Source organism: Lissotriton vulgaris, chromosome 11, assembly GCF_964263255.1.
Source record: "Lissotriton vulgaris chromosome 11, aLisVul1.2, whole genome shotgun sequence".
Taxonomy (NCBI): Eukaryota; Metazoa; Chordata; class Amphibia; order Caudata; family Salamandridae; genus Lissotriton; species Lissotriton vulgaris.
Genome location: NC_141699.1, coordinates 992,954,239 through 992,979,952, shown reverse-complemented (window position 1 = coordinate 992,979,952; position 25,714 = coordinate 992,954,239). Strand labels below are relative to the sequence as shown.

The window sequence follows — 25,714 nt, the reverse complement described above, 5'->3', positions numbered from 1 at the left end:
TTTAGGTGTTAACTTGGACTTCCAGCCTACAGTCAGACTTCGGGTCTAAGTACACCTTTGTGAATCGGGAAATGGACTTTAGGTGTTAAATTGGACTTCCGGTCTAAAGTTAGACTTCGGGTCTAAGTTTATGTTTGTGAATAGGGCCCATGTAAGAGCATGTAAAAGAGTACGATAGGAGTACTATTTAGGTACTTTAAATACCTTTGTTAATAAGCCCCAAAGTAAGGCAAAGGCTCGCTTGTCCCTCCTCGTCTCCTGAACCGCAGGACATCCGGTAGGCACAGTCCTCTCATTCACCTGGGATAACCTGTTTGAAAATCATAGGTCAGGTCCTGACTTTGGAAACTCAGAGAGAACAGGTATCATGATGTTCTAAGAATATATTGATGGGACACTGATACTGGCAGCTGACCCTTTGCAAGGAAAAGGCCTATTGCCCAAATGAATTGGCCTTAGCTAAGCACCACCCATCAATGATTTACTCCAAAATATGCTGATTCAGCCCACTTTATGTTCAGATAACAGTCACGATTGATGAACAGGACTATATAAATCATGCTAGTTTGAGTTACAAGTGGATTTTTCCAACGTACTTGGCATTAAAGTTCAGCTAAACCCAACCAACTGCAGCTCAGAGAGGGGGGCGCGTCATTTAAGCTAGAACAATGAAGCAGCTGGCTGCAGTCCTGTGCCTCGCGCTGCTGTCCCTGGCCAATGCCGTCAGCCCGGTGATCCCCGTGCAGCCATTACCCATCCCACCGCTGTTATCTGAAGACTGCAACGCCACCGAGCCCCAAGCGTCCTGGGCCCTCGACGAGATCAACAAAGACCGGGATGAAGGCTTCGTCCTCAGCCTGTACCGCGTGGTCGACGCTCACCGCCAGCCCGCGGTAATGGTAAGTGCTTCCCCGTCACCTGCCTTGCAGCACTGGAAAGCGTCACGTGACGCCGCCGCTTGCTCATTTGGACCAATGAGGTGCTGTAAAAGCTCCGCCAAAGGGATTCTGTTTGCGTTTAAGCGCGTGCATGTTAGAAGGTGAGTAGAAATTGAAATTGCTCTGGTATTAAGCAAGACATTTACTACCATTCTTAACTTGGTAAACGTGCTTGTGCTAGAAGTAGAAAATTAGATAAGAATGAATGGATCAAAAAACAATGAAAGGGAAATAGGTTTGTCACGTTACCGTGCATTTTTACTTCATAATATAATATTGGGGCAGGGCTTTAAGTGGGCCGGGTCCTGCCGGTGTTGAGCACTTGCAATTCTTAAAAAACAGGTGCTAAGACGGGTCCCTTTCAGGCTCTCCCTTTTTGCCCTCACTCTCGAAGGTAAAAAAAATATCTTCATTCTTCAGCAATACCACACTTCACTACCTTTGAGGTAATTTCAAAGAGACTCGTTATAGTTCTTCACAGTCTCAGCATTACAGAAAGGAAGCATTTTTAATATTATATAAACCAAAGCCATAGTTGTTGCTTATTTATCTTATGCAACTAACAGCCATTGACAAAGCCAATGGCTCTGGCTTCTTGTAGGTGTAATGTTACTTGTTGTATTATATATCTGGATTCAATCACAGAAGCAGCAAAATACCAGTGGGGCGGCACACTATACTAAGCACATATTTTTAGTTTAGGCATATTTAAGCCACGCCCTTAACTTAATCGGCCTTGCGAGACCCACCAGTTTTTTCATCCCACTTAAAGCCCTGATTGAGGGGATAGACTTCTTGAACTGCTGCTGATTATAAATTACAGCCACACTACCCAGAGTACTCTTTTTATCACCCTCTGAATGTTGAGAGGCTGAGAACATACTTGGGGGTGGACGGAGTTCGCGAAGTAGCGCTACGCGCAGCTACGCGAAGTGAACTACGCGAGCTACGCGTAGCACTACGCAAACTGAGTAGTACCCTGTTCGCACTGTGCAAGATGCCGTTTTCAATGAATGCACAGTGCGGATAAGCATCCGGCACTGTGCAATCATTGAAAACGGCATCTTGCACAGTGCGACCTGTAGTTTTCTGCTGCTCGAGTAGATTTTTACTTGAGCAGAAGCTTTCTCAACGCGGACTGGTAGTTTCTCATCGCGAGCTGTCGCGAACATATGCGACCACTCGCAATGAGAAACCTGACCTCCCCGTGTCGAGAATCTCGCCGGGAGGTTTATTTTCCACGCTCGCGATCGGCAACTTGATGTTGCTGATCGCGAACGAGGAAAAAGTCTCGCTGGGATGTCATTTTGCTTGCTCGCGGTCGCCAACTTGACATTGAGGACCGCGAGCAAGCAAAAAATGACAGCTGCACTACGCTACGCGTATTCGCTCTGTGCTACGTGCAGTTCGCGTCGTGCGAAGTAGCTCAAACTTCGCGTACTACGCGAGCGTAGTGTAGTGGTTTGCCCAGGGTTACTTTAGATTAATATGCTGGCTGTCCATGCTTCATGCAAGACTTTTCAGCAGACAGACTCAGAACTCACATGGGCTATCACCAAGCCCAAGATGGTCCCACGCTGTCTCACGTTGTGCCGGTTGCCTCACGGCACGCGATATGTGCAAAACGTCTTGTGGCAGGCAGTGAAGATTCCGGAGGACGGCACACAAGACAAAAAAACATTCAGATGACGTCACAGAAACAGCAGCTTTGCACAGCAACATGGATCAGGTAAGATGCAGGTGCTGTATTTTAAAACAATAATGTGGCAGTTGCAGAGATCAGGTCTCAACGTAGACCAACAATCAAAATTAAATGACATCTGTCACCTGACTCTGCCCCTTGCGATACCACAACAGTAAGGGGCCAAACATGTACAGCAACATGGCACCTCGCTGTCAGCCAGTGCTGGGTAGAAACAGGAAATGCCCAAAGCTCGCCAAAGAGGCTCAATGTTAAATTCACAGCTCTCCCTCGTGTCAAGTCCAAACACTGGAAATGTCCACAACAGTTGTTACACTCCCACAAATCCAAAACTTCATGTGAGACACACATTGTAGACACTTGTAGCACAGAAAACATTTCCATGCACAAGCAAACTAGTGCCAACATCCAACAGCTGACAAACTTCGGGTAAAATAGATGAAAACTGATCTCCTTAAATTAGTGTAAATGTGTAGTGAAGGACACTTTGAGTGGGACTGGCACAGAGATAGTTTCCTTCAGAGCTTTGCTGGCGTACACATGAAAAAGCACACTTCTTCACCATACAGTGTAGACGTCAATGTGTGGCACTGAAAACAGTAATACATGCATACCCTCTCTGAAGGCAGAGCACAAAACAAGCAGTCTCTGGAGAGTAGACGCCCAAGACTGGAAGGGCAGCTTATGAAGTAGCACTTTTCCAGACACACAGGAACAACCGGCAGGCTGCTGTGGGCGACCGATGTAGAGGTCACTGGTTGGGTCAGAGATTTCAGTTCCCTTAGGTTAACTTAAATTGATCTGTACCTGAATGTTGTTTGAGGTTTGATGAAATGAGGTTTGATGAGGTGACAGCTGCAGGTTCACTTCAGGATCGATGACACATTTTGTAGTGATCAAGTCCACACAGGTAGAAGTAGTTCTGAGAGATTTATTCAAGATAGTTACAAGATCACATCAAGACCCCACCAGGAGCAGCCAGCATGCCGCTCAGCCTAGCCAACTGTGTCTATTTGACTCCAATCATTCCATGTTATGTAATTACGGGAAACATCCTTTACAACGCAACTTTTACCACGCAGTGCCTTTACGACGCAACTATTACAACGCAAACCATTACAACGCATTGCACTGGGGGGCGCTCTAGGATAGGGAATAGATTTAATTTACTATCCAACACCTTCCCTAGTGTCCACGGGGACTGGAGTTGGAATAGTAAATTAAACTATTCACTATCCAGCACCCCAAAGCACTATGCGTTGTAAAGGTTTGCGTTGTAATACTTACGTTGTAAAAGCATGCGTGGTAAAAGCATGCATTGTAATGTCATACATCCTGTCATTACAGCAAGATTCCATTGGCAGGGCAAGAATAACATTAGAGTCAAGATACAACACTATTGATTTTGCTAATGCTTGTTTAAATACATTTTTTATTTACCATATCTGTAAAGGAGTTTAAGAAATGGTTTAATCATGCCTTTTAATGTAATTGGTATCTTGGAGCAGAGGACGTTTTGTATTGGAAGTCATTAATGTCTACTTTGTTCGAGGCTTGTCCGGCACGCTCCTGCATCTTAGCAGCAGTTTGCTATGCCCCCTGGTTTCAGAGAATAGATGGTACCAAGAATAACAAATAGGAATCCTGTAAATAAGTTAGAAATAAGGTACACGTGGAGGGGCAGATCTACAAGAAACTAACGCAGCGCAGTGCCGCAAGTTATTTTGCTGTGCCACGCTGCATTAGTTTCGAAGCACAGGGATGCGACATATTTACAACAATATGTCGCATCTCTATGCTTCCCCCTGCGTTGGCACATAAACTGCTGCTATGCGCCAGCGCAGGCACCCTTACACCATGGTGCAAGGATGTCTATGTTGTGGAAAGATTGTTTTTGTGCAAGAAGGGGCACCTTCCTGCACAAAAACAATCAATTGAAGTGATTTCCTCTTCCAATGTGTGCTGTGGAATGCAGCACACTTTGAAAGAGGAAAAAGACGAGGAGTAATGAAAACATTTCTCCTCGTTCCACCTCACTACGCCACCCCTAGGGTGGAGTAGCAGTCTGACACATTTCTCGATTTACAATTTCTCGTAAATCTGGAAATGCATCAGTGGACATGGGTGTTGCGTGGGAACACCCACAGCAACACCCATGTCATGCCCCTAACACCCATAGTGTCACAGGGCCAATATTTACAAGCACAGGTTAAGTCACGCAGGGTGACTTTACCTGTGCTTGTAAATATCACTCGATTCAGAAAAGGGGGTGGTGATGAACAGAGTGTCTGGATTAAGCAGACCACTCTTACCCAGTCCAAAGATCAGGGCTTGATCCATCACCATTATTTAGCTCACTGCACCATCCCAGCTCAGAACCTGGCTATATGCAAATTAGTCTGTTCCTGTCCCAGTGCATGATGGGAACAGGGCAAACCAAACTACCAAGCCAATTCTTATACTGGGAAGGAAACAAGCTTCCGGGGACCGGTTTCTGGCATTTCAGCCATCGTCGGCCCGGCTTGATTGAATCCTGATAGTGCAGTGAGCAAAGGACTCATATCTGAGCATACCCTGCCACACCTATAGTGGCCAAAAACGATTCAGAAAAGGGGGTGGTGATGAACAGAGTGTCTGAATTAAGCAGACCACTCTTACCCAGTCCAAAGATCAGGGCTTGATCCATCACCGCTATTTAGCTCACTGCACCATCCCAGCTCAGAACCTGGCTATATGCAAATTAGTCTGTTCCTGTCCCAGTGCATGATGGGAACAGGGCAAACCAAACTACCAAGACAATTCTTATACTGGGAAGGAAACAAGCTTCCGGGGACCGGTTTCTGGCATTTCAGCCGTCGTCGGCCCGGCTTGCTTGAATCCTGATGGTGCAGTGAGCAAGAGACTCATGTCTGAGCATACCCTGCCACACCTATAGTGGCCAAAAACGATTCAGAAAAGGGGGTGGTGATGAACAGAGTGTCTGAATTAAGCAGACCACTCTTACCCAGTCCAAAGATCAGGCCTTGATCCATCACCGTTATTTAGCTCACTGCACCATCCCAGCTCAGAACCTGGCTATATGCAAATTAGTCTGTTCCTGTCCCAGTGCACGATGGGAACAGGGCAAACCAAACTACTAAGCCAATTCTTATACTGGGAAGGAAACAAGCTTCCGGGGACCGGTTTCTGGCATTTCAGCCGTCGTCGGCCCGGCTTGCTTGAATCCTGATGGTGCAGTGAGCAAGGGACTCATGTCTGAGCATACCCTGCCACACCTATAGTGGCCAAAAACGATTCAGAAAAGGGGGTAGTGATGAACAGAGTGTCTGAATTAAGCAGACCACTCTTACCCAGTCCAAAGATCAGGGCTTGATCCATCACCGTTATTTAGCTCACTGCACCATCCCAGCTCAGAACCTGGCTATATGCAAATTAGTCTGTTCCTGTCCCAGTGCATGATGGGAACAGGGCAAACCAAACTACCAAGCCAATTCTTATACTGGGAAGGAAACAAGCTTCAAGGGGACCGGTTTCTGGCACTTCAGCCGTCGTCGGCCCGGCTTGCTTGAATCCTGATGGTGCAGTGAGCAAGGGACTCATGTCTGAGCATACCCTGCCACACCTATAGTGGCCAAAAACGATTCAGAAAAGGGGGTGGTGATGAACAGAGTGTCTGAATTAAGCAGACCACTCTTACCCAGTCCAAAGATCAGGGCTTGATCCATCACCGTTATTTAGCTCACTGCACCATCCCAGCTCAGAACCTGGCTATATGCAAATTAGACTGTTCCTGTCCCAGTGCATGATGGGAACAGGGCAAACCAAACTACCAAGCCAATTCTTATACTGGGAAGGAAACAAGCTTCCGGGGACCGGTTTCTGGCATTTCAGCCGTCGTCGGCCCGGCTTGCTTGAATCCTGATGGTGCAGTGAGCAAGGGACTCATGTCTGAGCATACCCTGCCACACCTATAGTGGCCAAAAACGATTCAGAAAAGGGGAAGGTGATGAACAGAGTGTCTGAATTAAGCAGACCACTCTTACCCAGTCCAAAGATCAGGGCTTGATCCAGCACCGTTATTTAGCTCACTGCACCATCCCAGCTCAGAACCTGGCTATATGCAAATTAGTCTGTTCCTGTCCCAGTGCATGATGGGAACAGGGCAAACCAAACTACCAAGCAAATTCTTATACTGGGAAGGAAACAAGCTTCCGGGGACTGGTTTCTGGCATTTCAGCCGTCGTCGGCCCGGCTTGCTTGAATCCTGATGGTACAGTGAGCAAGGGACTCATGTCTGAGCATACCCTGCCACACCTATAGTGGCCAAAAACGATTCAGAAAAGGGGGTGGTGATGAACAGAGTGTCTGAATTAAGCAGACCACTCTTACCCAGTCCAAAGATCAGGGCTTGATCCATCACTGTTATTCAGCTCACTGCACCATCCCAGCTCAGAACCTGGCTATATGCAAATTAGTCTGTTCCTGTCCCAGTGCATGATGGGAACAGGGCAAACCAAACTACCAAGCCAATTCTTATACTGGGAAGGAAACAAGCTTCCGGGGACCGGTTTCTGGCATTCCAGCCGTCGTCGGCCCGGCTTGCTTGAATCCTGATGGTGCAGTGAGCAAGGGACTCATGTCTGAGCATACCCTGCCACACCTATAGTGGCCAAATACGATTCAGAAAAGGGGGTGGTGATGAACAGAGTGTCTGAATTAAGCAGACCACTCTTACCCAGTCCAAAGATCAGGGCTTGATCCATCACCGTTATTTAGCTCACTGCACCATCCCAGCTCAGAACCTGGCTATATGCAAATTAGTCTGTTCCGGTTCCAGTGCATGATGGGAACAGGGCAAACCAAACTACCAAGCCAATTCCTATACTGGGAAGGAAACAAGCTTCCGGGGACCGGTTTCTGGCATTTCAGTCGTCGTCGGCCCGGCTTGCTTGAATCCTGATGGTGCAGTGAGCAAGGGACTCATGTCTGAGCATACCCTGCCACACCTATAGTGGCCAAAAACGATTCAGAAAAGGGGGTGGTGATGAACAGAGTGTCTGAATTAAGCAGACCACTCTTACCCAGTCCAAAGATCAGGGCTTGATCCATCACCGTTATTTAGCTCACTGCACCATCCCAGCTCAGAACCTGGCTATATGCAAATTAGTCTGTTCCTGTCCAAATATCACTCAGCAGGCTGCGGCACCGGTGCGTCACGCAACGTGATGCACCGGAGGCGCAAGGGGCTTGTAAATTTGCCCCCAAAGTTGCTTTTGGCGTAGGCTAGTATGGCTGTAGAGAAAAAATGGCTGGGGACTGGTAACAAGTTACAGTGACAATCATCCACTTGCCTATAAGTGTCTGTCATTATCTGTAGGTCAATGTCAAATCTACTACTAAATTCCCGCTCTGTCCTTACCTTTCAGCAATGTACGCTGTGCCCATTTACAGCCCTTTGCCCCTGTGCAATCTTAAAAGTATGTGATATGTGTATATGTATTCTGAGCAGTAAAGAAATTTAAAAAAAAGAAAATGTGAAGAAACAGTTTCCGAGGCGACTCAGAAGCTTTTGTGCAGCTCTGGTATTAAAATCTTTAGGGAGGCCCCTAATCCTCGTTTTAAGTAGAAAGAAATCTGGGCACCACACACCTAGAGTTGGGAGGAAGGGGAGGCACGCCATGCTGACTTCAGTTGCATTGGGCACAGAGTAGGGACTTTTTCCTGTGCCTACCACTGAAAGGAATCCACCGCCCACTCTGGCATATACATCCAGGGTTAAGTGGCTGGTGCAATGTGGCAGAAGTGTGCTGTCGCTGAAGGAGCAATGCAAAACCATGGACCTGATTAGGTGAAAGCTGGTGGATGTGAGGGGTAGGAAAGGGCAATGGAGGTAAGATTTGAGGTAAGGAGGAGGGCTGGTCCAAGGGCGCGCAGGTTTGGCAAGAATATTGCGGATTTCGGAGCTAAGACCACAAGGACTCATTGTACATGTACATGTATTTTATATAGCGCAATCACCGACCCAGTATCTAAGCGCTTGCTAAGGGAACCCGTCCTGGTATTCCCCTGTGAGATAACCCCAGCAGGGTATCCTGCAAGGTGAAAGCCAGGCATCCCGCCGCGAGGGGCCGTTGTGGAGATTAAGCAAGCTATTGCCCAGACTGGCAGAGTGTGAACCCATGAATTGAGTAGGCACCGGAGCGAGAATTGTCGAGTCCGTGGACATTTTAGGACTCAAGACCCCGCCGAGCCGGGAATCGAACCCTGGTCCCGGGCTGACCTCTGCTTCCAGGTCTGCCTCCTCTAACCAGTGAGCCACACTTCTCTCATTGTATCATTAAAGGTTGTGTGCAGTTTCAGAAATGTTACATGGGGTGGGATGTTGTGGTGGGAGCTGCCTAATGGATGAATTAGAGGTTTATGTTAGTTCAGTTGGCAAGGTCATTTGTGTGGCTCAGCCGAAGGGTTTGATGTGTAGTTCTCACTAATCCACAGGACCTGTGCGTCTGTTGGACAACATAAACTTGGGGCGAGCTGCCTAGACTGATTCCAAGCACCCCACAGAATATGTTGACCTAGAGATCAGCTAGCTCACAGTGCCACCATAAGCCCCCCTAACCCTACCAGGGAGCAAATGGTTTCTGGCAACCACTGAACATGACAACATTGACCCCTCAGGGATCATGGTTACAGATCAGAACTTGCTTTTAAAGGCGTTCTTTGGCACTCAAAGCAAGCGCATTAGAGTGACCATTCTCTCCTAATGTTCTCTGAAGAAGCAACTCCAGTATCTTGCAGCAGGTAGTAGGGTAACCGCATTAATTGCCTCAGTAGAAACAAAATAGCTAAGCCTGCTTTGTTATTATATAAATAAGTTTTGTGGTAACAACTTAAGGACTTAAAAGTGCGTGCCCAGGTCACTGAGCTCCCCATGCCCCTCCGTTTTGACCACCCTGCTCTACCAGAGTAAATACTTAGAAATGTAGGAAGTTTTAACTTTTAATCTGAATATCAAATTTCTAACATGCCAATCAATCTAGAGGGTACTGCAAACCGGGAAGGTGAACGCTGTACATCATATACTGCTACACTTGTCACAAATTGCAATGGATAGTTGCATTCGTGTTATTTTTCGTGGAAAGGGTTCTATGTGGTTGGAAGTGTAAGTTTTTTGTGAATATTAAGAATTTGATCAGGTATTTCATCAAACTGTGACACTCACTTTGTGAATTACATTTGTATTCCTTTTTTAGGGTCCTGGGAATATCTTTTTTCTAACAATTGATGTCCTGGAAACAGATTGCCATGTCCTAAGTGGAAAGAGATTTAAAGATTGTCACATCAGGTCAATTCATCGAACGGTAAGTACTTTTGCAGCAGCAGAGTTATGATAAGAATGTAAACATGACCTAAAGTGTTTTTGAAATATACATTTCGCAGCCAGGTTTGAATTATGAAACTGCTTTTATGTATCCTCCATATATAAGTCACACATGCAACAAAAAAAACTGATGCACAGGTACCTGTCCTGCTAGCTCCAATAAAAAACGTCTCCATTTGATCATCATATTCAAGACTGCCGTCTTGCAAGCAAAGACAGTACATTCCGCTGTGGGTCATCACCTTCCAGAGTCTAGTGTACAAGTCATCAACCACTTATCTCAGTGCTCACCCCATCAAGATATTTGTATCAGAGCACACATTTCCATACACCCAACTCTAAACTCTTTCAAGTCTTTCGTTACCTACTGCAGTAGATATCCACAAAGTCTACATTGCATAGACCAGAACAAAGAATGCAAAGGTGCTTGATTCTCTACCAAAACGTTAGAGGGTCTAGTCACAAAGGAATTTTGGTGTATATAAACTAGTTCTCTTTTAGTATTCTTTTTTTATACACTTACATTCCTTTGTGAATTGGTTCCAAACCATCTAAAATGGCAGTAAAATGGAAATAAAACAGGACTATTCCATAAATATATGTATACTGTAGGTGCAAATGGAAATAACTGTGTCCTGTGAACACAATCAGGGCTATTCAAAAAGGTTACTTACACTTTTGAGTATCTTTGCTACTTTTGGCTATTCGCCATTTACAAGCGTAATGTTATTCAAAAGTTTCCACCTCCTGTAAAAGTGTAAGTTACAACTGCCAAAAAGGAGCAATAGTAAGTCCAACACTGATACTATAACACTATCTCATAGAAATGGTGGAGATCTCCCTATGGTAAAATATAGGGAAAAGTTAAAAAGTATGGTAAGCTTGAAAACTATAAAATATTTTGTTAAATAAAAATGTCAATTAATTATATATATTTTGATTTTAAATGGAGAAGACGCTAACAATGTAACAGCACTAATGACCTAATTTTATTTTTTCTTTGAAGTTTTAACAAAAATCCTACCTGAAGAAATAAAATTATATATTTTTTAGTCTGTATTAGCAATTTTTAAAAGTGATGTATAACATTAATCAAAAGAAATCTAACTATATTTTTAACAAAAATCAATGTTAGGTAAAATAATAAATGTTTTATTGTTAGACAAAATATTAAACATTAAATTACATGTATTTATATTTTTAACTAGTTGCAGGGTGTTGCAGTACTAATGAATGCCATGTGTGCTACTGGACTTACTCCATCTCTGAGCTGGAGTACATTTACTACTGTTCTGGTTCCTTTTTGGCTATTGTTAATTTAGAAGGACAGCCTGTGAATAGCAACAGGCTTACTGTGTTGTGGGTGGGTACATGCCCTTTCCTAAACCCCTCACTAACTCTCCATATGCCCCTCCGTAAACCTCTCCCATTTAGTATTAAGTATTCTTCTTTTTCCAACCAGTTCCGTATGTCTATCCCACATATACTACTAAGAGGTATGCTTACATATGTGTATATTGCCCCTTAGAAAAGAACGGAGAAGTAGAGGTGGAGGTTTATATTCCAAGCTTTGAGAAATGCATTTTTTTTAGTAAATAGTACTACTATACGTATTACAAAATGCAGTTTGTGTATCAAGTCCAATGTATATAACACTACCGGCTTAATATGTCAACATTCAGCTAATGTCCGCCATGCCATTCTTTGACTTTTGTTGCAAGCCACCAGTAAATTGGCTGAGTTCATATCACCATTCATTCAACACCCATAAAATACAACATAAACAAGTGCCTAACTAAACCTAACTATGCAGTTATTCAATGATTCCCGTAATATTCTTATTTCTCTCAAATCTTTTCTAACCGGGCATCGGAGAACGTAGAAAAGCAGAATGTTCCCTCTCTGAGAAGAATGTTTGGCATACTTACTCAGTTCTCAGGAGTAGTAGATTAGCCTTTTTCTCTGCCTTAGCCCTGGCTGATCTATCCATCCATCCATCCATCCATCCATCCATCCATCCATCCATCCATCCATCCATCCATCCATCCACCCACCCACCCACCCACCCACCCACCCACCTACCTACCCACCCACCCCCCCACCTATCTATCTATCTATCTATCTATCTATCTATCTATCTATCTATCTATCTATCTATCTATCTATCTATCTATCTATCTATCTATCTATCTATCTATCTAACTATCTGTCTGCGTCTGCCTGCCTGTCAGTCCGTCATCTCTGCAAGAAGGGAACTCAACAGCGACATCTGGGGACTCAAAGTAAATTAAGTTTTCAGGAAGGACTCTCTGTCAAAAGCCTGGAGACACGTTCTGACATTGTCTGATTTGAGGGATGATCAGCTGAAGGACCAACTTTAAAGCACCAGGATTAGCTTACATGTTAATACAATAAACATGGAATCTTGGAAAATGGGTTGAAACTGATGTCTGAGACATCACTGTGGAAATGTGTAAGAGAGGTGACAAAAAGGAGTCATTCAATACGTGTTAAAAGGTCTTGAATGCATTTGTAATGAATTCTGAGGAATAGTTTCAGAGAAAACTAAAATACATTGTTTTCAACATTAATGGGTGTGGGCAAGATGGCCGCTGGTGGTCTGTAGTGAGAAGTCACATCTCACTCCTCCTCCCTTCCATAACAAATGATGGTCTAACTGCGCTCCCCGCAGGGCAATAAGATCGGGTCCCTGGGGACGAGGAAGCTGTGATACCAACACCCCAAGTAGCCAACCGTGGTGCCTCCACACCGGCGAACTATTGAAAGTAATCCTGAATCGAGTCCAGAAAAGGTTTACGGACTTCACCGCTCTGGCTTTTAAGGGGACTTTCAGCATGCCACCTTGCACAACCAAGATGGTTAAGGAGCAGAATGACCAGAAGGACTTGGCATCTCAGAATGACTTGGCACCTACAGATAAGAATGAGCCTAAGCTGCTAGCTGGTTCCGCATTGCAACGAGGTACTACCACTAGCGCTGCAAAGAGATCCCTGGGGAAGAAAACAGGCGAGCAGCGGGGTAACAATGATGTGGCGCCTACCCCTGAAAATGTGCGTGATTCCTTAGCGCTGAGGTCTGCTCAAAATATGGGAAAAATTAAAGAAATGACACTGCGGCAACCTACGGTCACAGAAGTCTTTGTGCCCAAACCTGTAGAGCCCTCGGATGCTGCGGCCGTCGGCGCGAGGAGCAGAGATGGGGATTCCAGCTCACTGAACGGCCTCGAGGACGTCGGTAACCAGGCAACCGGAACAGGCGCTGATGCAAGGGCTGAAGCACTCTGACGCAGCCGGTGCTTCATCGGAGAAATTGATGAGAGGTGCAAAAAGAGCTGACCCAGAGAGTGAAGGCACAGATGGAGCACCAGGCGGAGGCAGTACCGACACCCAGTTGGAATATTGCAATACTCCCACAGATGAAAGACAGGGTGAGTCAGGGGGCTGTCTGCGGGCAGAGGGAGCACATACTGGAGGCTACGTGGTGAGCACCTGGACGAGTGATCTGGCCCTGGCATACCAGCAAAATGCTAGTGAGGCCAACCCAACAAGGTCCTTAGAGAGTGGGGTTTCTGGGGGGGGTTGCCTCACCGGACCGCTTCTTTTCAGTGAACGAGGACTCAGAGTCATTGAGTTCAAGTGAGGTTAGCCCGGAGGAGAGTACTGACTCTGGGAGTAGTTCAGCTGCCCAGCAGAGCACCCAGAAAAAATGAAGATCTAGGAGGAAACCTAACCCCTCAGGAAGTCCGTCTGACCCTTCCAAAAGCTAAGTTGGGATTACTCGGCCACATCTCAGACTTACCAAGACAATGGAGGTATACCACTGCAGCCCGAGGAACAGGCCTCACCTCACCCCCCCACCTCAGCCTGTTTCAATGGACTTATTATTCAGTACCCTTAAAACTATGCAAAGCGAGGCAAGAGTCAAAAGCAGAAGGGCTAGGCAGGGTGCAAAAAATATCCAAAACTCATTGAGGAAGATGAATAAACTGTACGAGGAGGTTGCAGAACGGGTCTCCCAAGTTAAAGAAAGGACTTGGAAACTTCAGTAGCTTCCAATCCTTCAAGCAGGAGCAACAGAAAATGGCGGAGGACATGCAGTGGAAGCTTCAGGATTATGAAAATCGCCAGCGCCGCAACAACATTAGACTACTGGGTGTGGCAGAGGGGCTTGAAGGGCAGGACACAAGACTGTTTGTGGTTAATTTATTAAAAGGGGCTTTTCCTGAGTTACCTTCCTTGCAATGGGAAAATGAAATCCAAAGGGCACATCGCTTCCCCCTGACAATTAGGAGAGGGCAGAACGCATCACAAGATGGTAGGCCTAGAGCAATCCACTTGTATGTAGGCAATTATCTGCTGAGACAAGAAATTCTAGAGAAAGCAAAGCCGGAGGCCAAGCGATCGTTTAATAATGTTACCTTTTTTGCCAGGCCTGACTTTTGTCACGTTACAGTGGAGCGTAGGTGGAGGTTGAGGCAGTTAATCGTCCCCATACAGGCCCTCGGCTCAGAAGCCTTTCTTTTATGAAAGTAATCACTAAAGGCCAGGTGAAAATGTTTTTCTCTGAAATCAAGGCAAAAGAATTCATGGAGGAAGTACTGGGCTACAAGGGTAGGGGGCGATAATAACAACACATTAAGGCAAGGTAGTAGTATGGTAGAACAGAGAACATAGGTTCAGTTGACTCCACATAATAAGGGGAGGACTTTGTTTACATTTCTTGGGGGAGGGAGAAGGAGGCGACAGCTGCATTCTAAGTGACAACTCATAGGTCATGTGTGACCTATTTGCCTGTATGGGAGGAGGGAGGGGCAGGGGGGGAAGGAGGCAGGGGAGGGATGGGGAGGGGGATCACGCACTGGATATACAGCACATACAGCACATACAGCACAACACAATATTTTTCTTGGCTTTACTTAAGAAACTGTTAGCGAAGGCATGGCATCCATTTGATGTATTTTAATGACCTGTCGAATTGCCTCAATTAATGTCTGTGGGCTGAACGATGTTAACAAAAGACTGCGAGTCGCTGCATTATTAAAAACACTGCGTTTGGATCTTGTTTGCCTGCAAAAAGTACATATAGAGGTGGCAAAGGGGTTTCTGCTGGAGCAGTTGGGGTTTTCACTGTTAGCTCATACTAAGCATGGCTCAAAGACCAGAGGGGTGGTCATATTGGGTAAGGGTAGAGATATTGCTGTAAATAAAAAGAAAGAGGACCAGTGGGGCAGATGGGTGATGGTGGAGATAATCTGCAGGGGAGAGAAGTTTACGCTGGTTTCATCATATGGTTCCAACTAAGTCGACCCGACACCTTCCAATTTTTAGATGCAGAGCTAGCCCAATGGCCCGAACCCCCCATCTGCTGAGGTGATTTCAATATTAACGGACCATCAGGGTCATATACATAAGCAGGGGGGGGGTTATGCTGGCAGAAAGAAAAAAACTTATAGAGCATTGACCGCTATGGCACAACACAACTTTTTAATAGATCTGTGGGCCAAATTGCACCCCCATAAAGACAGCAGTACTTTTTTCTCCACTCCCCACAAGATCCTGGTAAGATTGGATTATTTCTGGATATCTAACTCCCTTCTAGGGAGATCCCAAATAGAAAAACACCCTTGGATTGTATCAAATCAAAATCCACTGATATTAACTTTTAAAGTAGGCCAGGCATGCTGGACTTTCAAAAGAGCTTTGCTTAAAGATGAGGCATACATAAAGTATATGAATACCTGGATTAAACATTTTTGGGAGGTGAATAGAGGGAGTGCAGCTCCCGGCATGGTAAGGGATGCATTCAAAGCGGGAATCCGGGGGGAGACGTTGAGCTTTACGCTCCATAAACAGAAGGGGGAGAAGACTAGAGCGGAGGAAATTGTAAAAAACCTGACTAAAGCAGAGGAGGAGCTGACTAAAGCAGAGGAGGAGCTGAATCTAGCAATTCAGCAGCAAAAGCTATTGGAACAACAACTACTTAAAATAATCTCGATTAAAGCTGAAATAGTAGAATGCATTGCTTGCAAAGCTGCAGTTAACTACCTAACTAAGAAAGAAAATTCCTATGAGCTGAGCGAGAGGGTGGGCCATATACTAGCAATTTGCACCAGGCAGAAACTCTCAGCGGGTGATATAAAGGAGCTCTTAGATGATCAGGGTAATAGAGTGTCCGAATCTGAGGGCGTAAGGGAAGTTTTTAGGCATTTTTACGCAGATCTTTACAGCTTAGACGTTGGCGACGAGGCGGCCGACATATCAGGATACCTTAGCAACATCCCATCCCCGATACTCCCAGAGGAAGAGAAGAATGCCCTGGACTCACCGATTAAGTTTGAAGAGGTTGCTGCAGCACTTGAAAGTCTCCCCTCAGGAAAGGCGGTGGGCCCGGATCAGATCCCCGTAGAATTTTATAAAGTTTTTCAAGAGGCACTGGTCCCTGATATCTTAAACACCATACTTCAGGCACAACAAGGGGAGTCTATTCCAAACTCATGGGGAGGGGCGGACATTATAGTAATTTTGAAGAAAAGTAAACCTCCTTTAGCACCAGGGTCCTACAGACCCATTACCTCAATGTACTCTGGCGCTAACATGTTTTCCAAAATACTCACTAAAAGACTAGCCAGAGTAATCGAGAGCTTGGTCAGCCCCTCACAACATGGCTTCATACCAGGTTAAGGCACTACACAGCATGTTAGACAAGTAGTTACATTGTTTGATGCCACGGGAGTCCCGGGAGACCCTATGGCAGCATTATTTTTAGACGCGGAAAAAGCGTTCGATAGGGTCTCTTGGGACTACCTGTGGACAGTAATGAGATGGTATGGTATAGGGGAGGGTTATATTAAGGCTATCCAGACCCTGTATAGTGGGCCAACAGCCAGGATTAGGATCAATAGAGGATATTCAGCCTTGGTGCAGATCAGCAGAGGGACTAGGCAGGGATGCCCTTCCTCTCCATTGTTGTTTGCACTATATATGGACCCCTTACTGCGCAGATTAGAGGCTAACCCAAACATCCCCCCTCTAAGCATAAATGGCAAGGAGTTTAAGACATTGGCCTATGCGGATGATGTGGCGATTCTAACACCAAATCCTGCCCTTGCTATCAGTGAGGTTGAACTTGAAGCCCAGCAATTTGGTCAGGTCTCAGGCTATAGAATCAACAGGGCTAAGACCCAGATAGTTAAAAATCCCCATACAATTTGCAACAATAGCCGCGTAGTTAGTTCAGCAGTGTACCTAGGGGTCAAAATCTCTGCAGATTTAGACGGGGTCGTGGAGCAGAATATGGCTTCTTTATTGAGTAAAGTAAGATCTGACATAGAGAGAATGCAGAACCTTCACCTATCCCTAGTCGGCCGCACCAATGTTATCAAAATGTTAATCCTACCTACGTTTCTTTACTTTTTCAGAGCAATACCGCTATATTTTGAGGCTAGATGGTTTCATGCATTAGAGTTAGTATTGAACAGATTCATTTGAGCCCACGGTAAAACAAGGAGCGCACACAGGTTCATCACCCTTCCAAGGGATAGAGGTGGTTGGGGGGCCCCGGACTTAAGGATGTATTACTGGGCCGCGGCACTGCAGTACATGCAGGGGTTGATTGGGGTGGTCCAAAAAATTACCTGTATTTCTTCAGATGTGTATGCAACGGTTCTGGGGGCAGATGTAGAGAATTGTCTTCTAAACTGCACTGACTTTTCCTACTACAAAAGGACATGGTCTAAGACAGTCGGTGGTGCTGTTAAGATTAGGGCTGCTTTCTCGAAAAAATTTGGTTTGGGTAGATTCAACAGGTATACTCGTCTGTTTAAAAATAGGTCCCTTCCAGAGGCCATCTTCGCGGACTCGGTTATAGCTGGGTGGACAAATAAAGGGATCATGAAGATTGGGGATATTGTTGGGCCAGGGGGGGTTGTCCAGTTTGTGGACTTAGAGACTAAATTCCGTATTGATAGGAGAAGCTTCTTCAAATACCTACAGGTTAGGAGCTTTTTGAGTAATAAACAGGGAGGGGCTGCAGGCTTCAGTAACAATGACATTTTGGATAAAATAGAAAAAGGTGGCGATTGTACGATTCGCAGCTTCTACGCATGTCTAGCAGCGGGAAAGCCAGATGATCTAGAAAAATATGGAACTAAATGGGCTGGGAAACTGGGCATTGAGACATGCTGGTTCCAGGAATCATTAGATCTAGGTTGTTCGATACTCTGTTCAGCCCCACTCCAGGCCCAGCATTACGAAACACTATATTCCCTGTACTTTACCCCAGCTAGAATAGCACAGTGGGGTGGCAACTCGCTGCAACCTACCAGAGGCAGATATAGTCCACATCTTCGTCACCTGCCCGCAACTTTTTACACTTATTAGAGATATAGAGTTGTTGTTTTTAGATAGAACTATAGGGATTAAAGTCACACTTACCCCAACCCTGATACTACTTGGGGTGATCCCAGACACGGTCGTCTCCCACGGGGAGTTCATGTACGTTGCTATGGCAGTTTTTAGACTCGCAATAGCCAGGGCCTGGCTGGATGAAACACCTCCTGTAATGCAACAGTGGCTCGCAAGTGTTTTGTATGCTTATAATTTAGAAAAAATAATTTACGCGTGGAAGGCTAGGAGGGGGAGGCAGCTAGGGTTGAGAATCTTGGATCCAATTCAGAGATGGAAGGAGGGATTATCGACGGGTTGAATGTTTACAATAATGTCAAGTTTGTCCTGCGATACTTGTTTTCTATGTGTATTAATGACTTGCCCATATGAGACAGAAGTTTGCTCATGTTGATACTATTTTATTTGTTATTACTGTTTTGTTTTTCTATGTGTGTTAATGATTTGCTCACACCAGACAGAAGTTTGCTCATTTGATATCATTTAACTTGTTAGTGCCTTTTCTTTTGTGCTGTGCTGTATTATATGGAAATAGGGGAAAAACCTTTTAATAAAAAGAAAAAAAAAAGAAAACTAAAATACATGATGTTATGGAATAAACAATAAGAGATGCTAAAATAAGCAGGATGTGACATCGATTTCTTGATTGACTGCAATGCAGTTACATACTTTGTGAAAGTGGCAAGGCATTTTGATCATGGGACCTGTGCATGTAAAAAGGTTTCTTTTGCTTCCACCTTCTGGATGCAAGAGAACCATTAATTCTCTCTCCTGGTCGTTTGTAGCCTGTCTCCCATTTGATCGCTCCAAGTTCCTCAAGAATATATGACGTTACATTGCGTGCCAACACAACGCATGCCTTTGCAATGCGGGTGTAACTACGCAAGTGCTGTTATAACGTGTTACAATTACAACGCATACTTTTACATCGCATATGCCTTTGCCATGCATGCATTACAACGCAAAGGCATTTGTAGTAAAGGCATACACTTTGTAAAAGTGGTTAAGCTAAGAAATGGTATACCGTAATGTAAATAGAAGGGATCTTCTATTTTCAGAAAAGAAAAAAAGCAGACACAAGAGAATAAAACTGTCCCCAATATGCCAAGATTAATCACGGGATACAATGCCTATCACAATCACGTGAGAAAGATTTTGCAGAGACACTGGCCTTTGATACAAAATGACCCAGTAATAGGGCAGTGGTGTGACAGAAGTCCCTCAATCACTTTCAGGAGGGCCAAATCGATGCGCAACCAGCTTGTAGTCAGTGCACCGACTATCACCAAGCCACCCATTTGGTTAAACAATCAAAGAGGCTTCATCAAGTGCACAAAATGTAAAGCATGCAAACAAGGCATTAACACTAAAGAGGTTCCTGTTCCCTTTAGAAAAAACCGTATACCATCAGAGGCTGCTACTAATGTAAAACGGAGTACGCAGTTTACGTCCTTGTTTGTAAATGCGGCAAACGGTATGTTGGCAGCACTATCCATCCGGCACATGTCCGCATATTGCAGCACCTGCGAGCAATAACTAACAATGATGAAACCTACCCTGTGGCCAGGCACATACACAAAACACATGCTGGTAACAGTTCTGACATCAAATATTTTGTCATCGATAATGTTGCAAAAAGCATCAGAGGGGGTAATCGCAGACTTGCCCTAAGACGTCTGGAATCAAGATATATTATCTTGTTGGATTCTAAGATTCCGAATGGGCTTAATGCCGATGAAGCATTAACTGTACATTTATAAATTAATGCAGTATACTCCCGCAAGTCCCCTTTTCCCACTCATGATACACCTACACCATTACTTGTTTTAATACTTTGTTTCCTCTGTAGCATTTTAATCAAATTTGGTAACTATCTAGTTTGGCAACGTTAAGTTTCAAACCAATATGGGTGAGTTATTGGGGTCATTAACGGTGCACGCTTCTAGGGACGGTAGGATGTTAATCATAATTAGGCTTATGACTTTGGCTAAAACTTCATGTAACATACACATATATTTTGCTCCACTTGGAGACGAGGTTTGCGTGAGTAACCTTTGTGTTTACTTTTAACATGGTGAATGGAATTTCTTATCTTTATGGATATTATTTACTTCATTTATGTTTAACCTATTGTCATTTACATGAGAACATCATTGTCTTGTATGAGGGAATGTACCCACAAGCTCTAGATGCTGATTTACCCGGACTATGTTGATCACAATCATATAGGGTACTACGTAGATTGTCCTGAATTTCTGTCAGTTATTATAGTATTTTTGCCATGACTCCATATTCACTCTCACCCGGGTTTTGTTTACATACAATGCTATGCATCGCCATCGTAAAAAATTATGTATTGTAAATATGCACATGATATTAACTTGTTCATTTGATTCTGGTGTATAGGAACTTTTCTATGTCTGTTGCCTTACCACATGACCAAACTATGTGTCACCATGGTAACTAGATACCAATCACAGTGAAGCAACGGTGTTTGTACAGAGGGATATATGTTTTGCAATCACATTTGGGTAGGTGAAGTGAGCAAGGCGGAGGCTTCCGCCGAAACGCGTCTTCTAGCGCTTTGTAAAATAAAACTTCAACCTTGAGCAAACTCACGGAGTCGGTGCCATCCTTTATCTAGAGGAAGTGTGCTTGGTAATAAATATATATATATATATATACATGTGATCAAGGCCGTTTTGTGACGGCCGAAATGCGTCATGCCGATGGCGAGGGAAAAATAAAGCCACCTTTTTGAATCAAACCTTTGGTGTTTTGGAGATCTGTTCCATGGTGATGTGAGGAGTCGCATTGCAGGACTTTGTTTATATATATATATATATATATATATATATATATATATATATATATATATATATATATATATATATATATATATATATATATATATATATATATACATTCTCTAAACAGTCATGATGTGTATACCACAAATGTCTTTCTTTCCATCAAGATAAGATTCTAGATCCTGCAGGTCCATTTTCTGTTTTCTTGTCCCATCTTAGTTCAAATACTTCTATTAATTATGAAAAATATGGTATGGTCTTTCAATATTGATACAGTTGCCCAACACCACTGACCAATAAACTCAGTAAATTCCATCTAACACTGAAAATGCAAGACTCTCTTAAAGCAATGTGTTGTAAATAAATAATCCGAAGTGTAAACCAGGTGGTAGTTCCAAGTAGTTCCTTTATTAGTTTCAGTTATAGTTGTAGAAGATGAAGGTAGGATGGTAAATAGGATAGAAGTAAGATGTACAGCAGCCCCACCAGGAGCAGTCTCCCTCTGCTCAGCCTCTCATCCTCCAACTGACGCTCTCCACCAGTCCACACACCAACATTCCATGACATCACACATTATTCTCCTGCCATGCAGGCTGAACAGAGAGAGCATTGATGTGAAGAAAGAAGAGGGGAATTAACCATTACAACATAATGTCTGTTACCATTTCAACTAACACAATATGTCATAAGCCAGCTAACAACATATTAGTGGTATTTTATAGCATGAACAAAGCTGCGTCTATACTGAATGGTTCAGCTACATTTACTGGATCACTTACGAAAGTTTTAGAAGTTCTTAGGGTTGCTGACCACTTGGCAGTCCCATTGAAGATTTTCAGTTTTGCCTCTTTCTCCAATGGAGGCTTCAAGGAATGACAATTGGAACAGGAACCTTAAATGCTGAAGACGGAACAAAGGGAAGCTAGTTTTGCCATTGAAGCTACTGTGATATATATTACTTCCTGGTTGACCCCAATTATTCGTGCTCTCTCCCCCATTGCCAGGGGAACACAGCAGCAGCCGGATCTTGCATATGTGTTCCCCCCTTCCTTCAGGTCCTACTATCATTTAATGGCGGTGGCAGCTGGAGATGGTAGTGCATGGGACCTGCTGTAATGGGTCTACAGTGAAAGCAGGAGAGAAGGCAGAGACTGTGGAAGGAAGGATTTTGATTTTGAATCAGCCCAGGTCAGGGTTCTTGGAGTGCAGCAACAAATTAAAATGAGTGCCCACATTCTAAGTACTTTGAATGGCTGTAGAAGTGCCAACCAGCTTTCCTACCGGTTGGCAATATTTTGAAAGATAAATATGGTTTTTAATAGGACCTTTGCCAAAAGGTAGCAAATTGTTTGCAGAACAAGTGTGCGGTACAGCCTGTTTCCCTTGCACGATCGATGGGAATATTTAATTGCAAAAGACCTAAGATAGTGCAGCCGTGCTGCTCAAGACTTGGGTCCCACCCAAAATAAAATCTGTTGTTAAATTGCCGGAGAAATCTGATCAGATACATGGTTCATGTACTTCATTTCTATGGGCTGGAAAACTCACATTAATGATTATCTTGATGACATAATGCTGCATACCATTAAAACAGATAGGACTATTGCAGCTAGAGAATCACATTAGAATTTTACTTGTGTCTGGGTATAACCATTCCATATCTTTTGCAACAGGTGTTTGGTCGGTGCAAAGCAATCGTTTATATAAATTTACCCTGGAGAACAGTCAAACTGTACAGTTACAGCTGTACCCTCAGTTCAGGTACAGTGTTGTTTTACAGTTCAAGATATAATTTACTTCTATGTAACAGAACATGCATGCCATTTAAATGCATTCAATAATATGGATCATCGAAATTAGGCTGTGTATGCAAAACTGTTAAAGTAAATGTGTACCTTACAATTCCATGAGTTATTGTGAACTTAAGCATATGAACTGCAATCTAAAATAAATGACCACAGTACATGTTTTACTATACACAAAGATATAAAAAAAATGGTGTGTAATTTAGGTGGTAAAAATATGCAGCTGGGCATAAAATAATATGCAAAATTGTAGTCTATAAAGAGCTTTAATCACCGTTTTTTCTTTCACAGTTCCTCCGGCGATAATTTCCCGCATGTGCCCAGACTGCCCAGTTTTCACCAGAGATACAGATAGCTATACAGCAAAAGCTGAATCAATGGTTGCAACATACAACAAAGAAAGTAACAACACCCACTACTTCAAACTTGATGACATAGAAAGGGCAGCTATGCAGGTAATCATACCATATCACCTTATGAGACCCGATAGGCACATAGAAGGATGATCCAGGAATTTAGGCCACCATGTATTACTATTGGTTTTTGAACTTTAGCTCAAACCATTCTCTTGTTCTCTCTTGTCATAGGCTTTAAAAGTAGATGATTTTCCATCATATTGTCTGTTTCTATTAAGTCTCCTCCTATATGTGGAATTGCCAGAATGGGACCATGGTTGACTATACATAGGGGGCCCATATTTTATTTCAGTGATGAGGTCAAAGCTCATCAGAGATTGCTTGGTGTCTAGTCAAGAGGGGGTAGTGGCCTAACTGCTTGGGTGGAAATGTGCGGCCTAGTGTGGGATTGAACTGATTAGATTGGTTGGTCTTGCTTGGTAATAGCACAACCTAGTTATAAAATGGTTGAATATGATACCCCAACACTCCCAACTGTGAAAAAGCTTCAAATGAAGGATTTGCATGTGTATCGCAGTTCAAGTTCAAAGAACTGTTTTACATTTAGGGTGGATCAACCAACAGACATCAATAAAATCAGCAATTTAAATAATCTTCACCCTATTTCTTTCAAAGCAGATTTTAGAGAGCAAAGCATGAATCGGTGGGGTGAGTGCTTACTGTGGGATTCTCTGTGTGGCACACATCTCATACATTTGAATCTTGGTAAGACCAGACAATCTCTTCAATTTTTCACAGTAGATATATTGAATACAATTCAATTGAGTAAAAGTAACACATTTCATTTAAAGTGGTAGTACGTGGAGAAATTAGGGTGTTAAAAGTCATATCAAATAGTCAACATTTCCTTTTTAAGTCACAGATGCAGTTTTAAAGTTTGAGTGGATAGGATTTCTATCAACATTTTAATAATATTAGCTTAATTCAAAGGTTCTTGAACTTTTTTTAATGTGGGGAACCCACCTGAATCATTATTGGAATTTGGGGATACCCAACTGGGTCAATATTGGAATCTGGGGACTCTGCCCTAAGCAATTTCGATTATTTGTTGCACAAAACAATACAAAAAATATGTAAACAAGCATTCATCAAACAAATACACAAATGATTAAATGTTGTATTTGAATCACAAACAAATTTATAAAAAACAATCTTTTTATTGTAAGACAAAGGGTGAAGCTTCTCTAAACGCAACTGATGCAACCCTTTGTCCATACTATATTCTGTTTGATGCACTTGCACTGCTCAAACAAATCAGAACTAAGATATCAACTTTTGTTTAGCCTCCACTTTCGAACTCCTTCACATTACAGTACATTATTTTACATTTTCAGTTTTACATTTTGTTATTTCATTATTATTTTCTAAGCAGTCGCAGACCACCTGAATAGGCATCTTGAACCCATAAGTGGCCTTAGACTACTGGTTAAGAATTGTTGGTTTAATTCACACCTTACACTTCTTAATCTAGCAAGCAAAAACAGCTCTTTCAAATAGTACCTTTTCTCAGTGGCACGGTAGGAGCATGCAAGGCAATTTTGCATCCTGAATAATTTGTTTGCAGTTTTTACCTAGGTTCATATTGGGCACTTCGGAACACCTGCTCCAATTATGACTTAGCTTCATTGCTTAGGTAAGCACACTTGTAGCCTTTAAGTCCAGAAAATCTCATAAAACATTAGTCAGACTAATACATTCCATATATTGCAGGGTTACTAACACTTCACCTTCAATTTTACAGCCAGTGAATTATTCTCAAAGCTCGCCTCCAGTTATTTCAGTTTATTGTTTTCCAGAGCCTCTTCCTTTCTGTGGTTAGATTGGAAACCCTATGAATCCCAACTTTTTAATCAAGGTGGGTAGACTTTCTCAATAGTGAAATTTCTCCCCAAAACCGTAGGCATAGGATTTTATCATTTTCTTTCCTAAAATGTTAACAGAACGTCTATCTGCCATATGTGCATTGGCCCCACATTTAACGTTAGAACAATCATTTAGTTTTCAGACCATGCCATTCACACTGACAACGTTGGTGGGGTTCTCTGTGGTCTTTGCTGAGACTGCCATTATGAATGGCTTCTTTCTAAAATTGTGTAGCATCTTCATTAGCACCTACTAAGGATGTTGCATGGTTTACATAGTTTTATCTAGACTGATTTTAAATAATTGATTGAGTCCAATTTTTAGGTTCTGAGTTCTGATTCAATCAATTCCATTTTTATTGAGATGCTGCTACTTA

General features: G+C 43.4%; 1 protein-coding gene across 1 annotated transcript in view; it reads left to right on the top strand.

Annotated features, from left to right (window-relative positions):
• The first annotated feature begins 579 nt into the window (after positions 1-579).
• LOC147683835 (uncharacterized) overlaps positions 580-25,714 on the top strand; it is a 41,494-nt gene continuing 16,359 nt past the window's right edge. The window contains exons 1-4 of the mRNA XM_086944234.1: positions 580-899; positions 9,894-10,001; positions 22,928-23,015; positions 23,351-23,514. Coding sequence (XP_086800360.1) covers positions 669-899; positions 9,894-10,001; positions 22,928-23,015; positions 23,351-23,514 — 591 coding nt within the window. The 5' untranslated portion in view covers positions 580-668. The remainder of the gene's footprint in view (positions 900-9,893; positions 10,002-22,927; positions 23,016-23,350; positions 23,515-25,714) is intronic.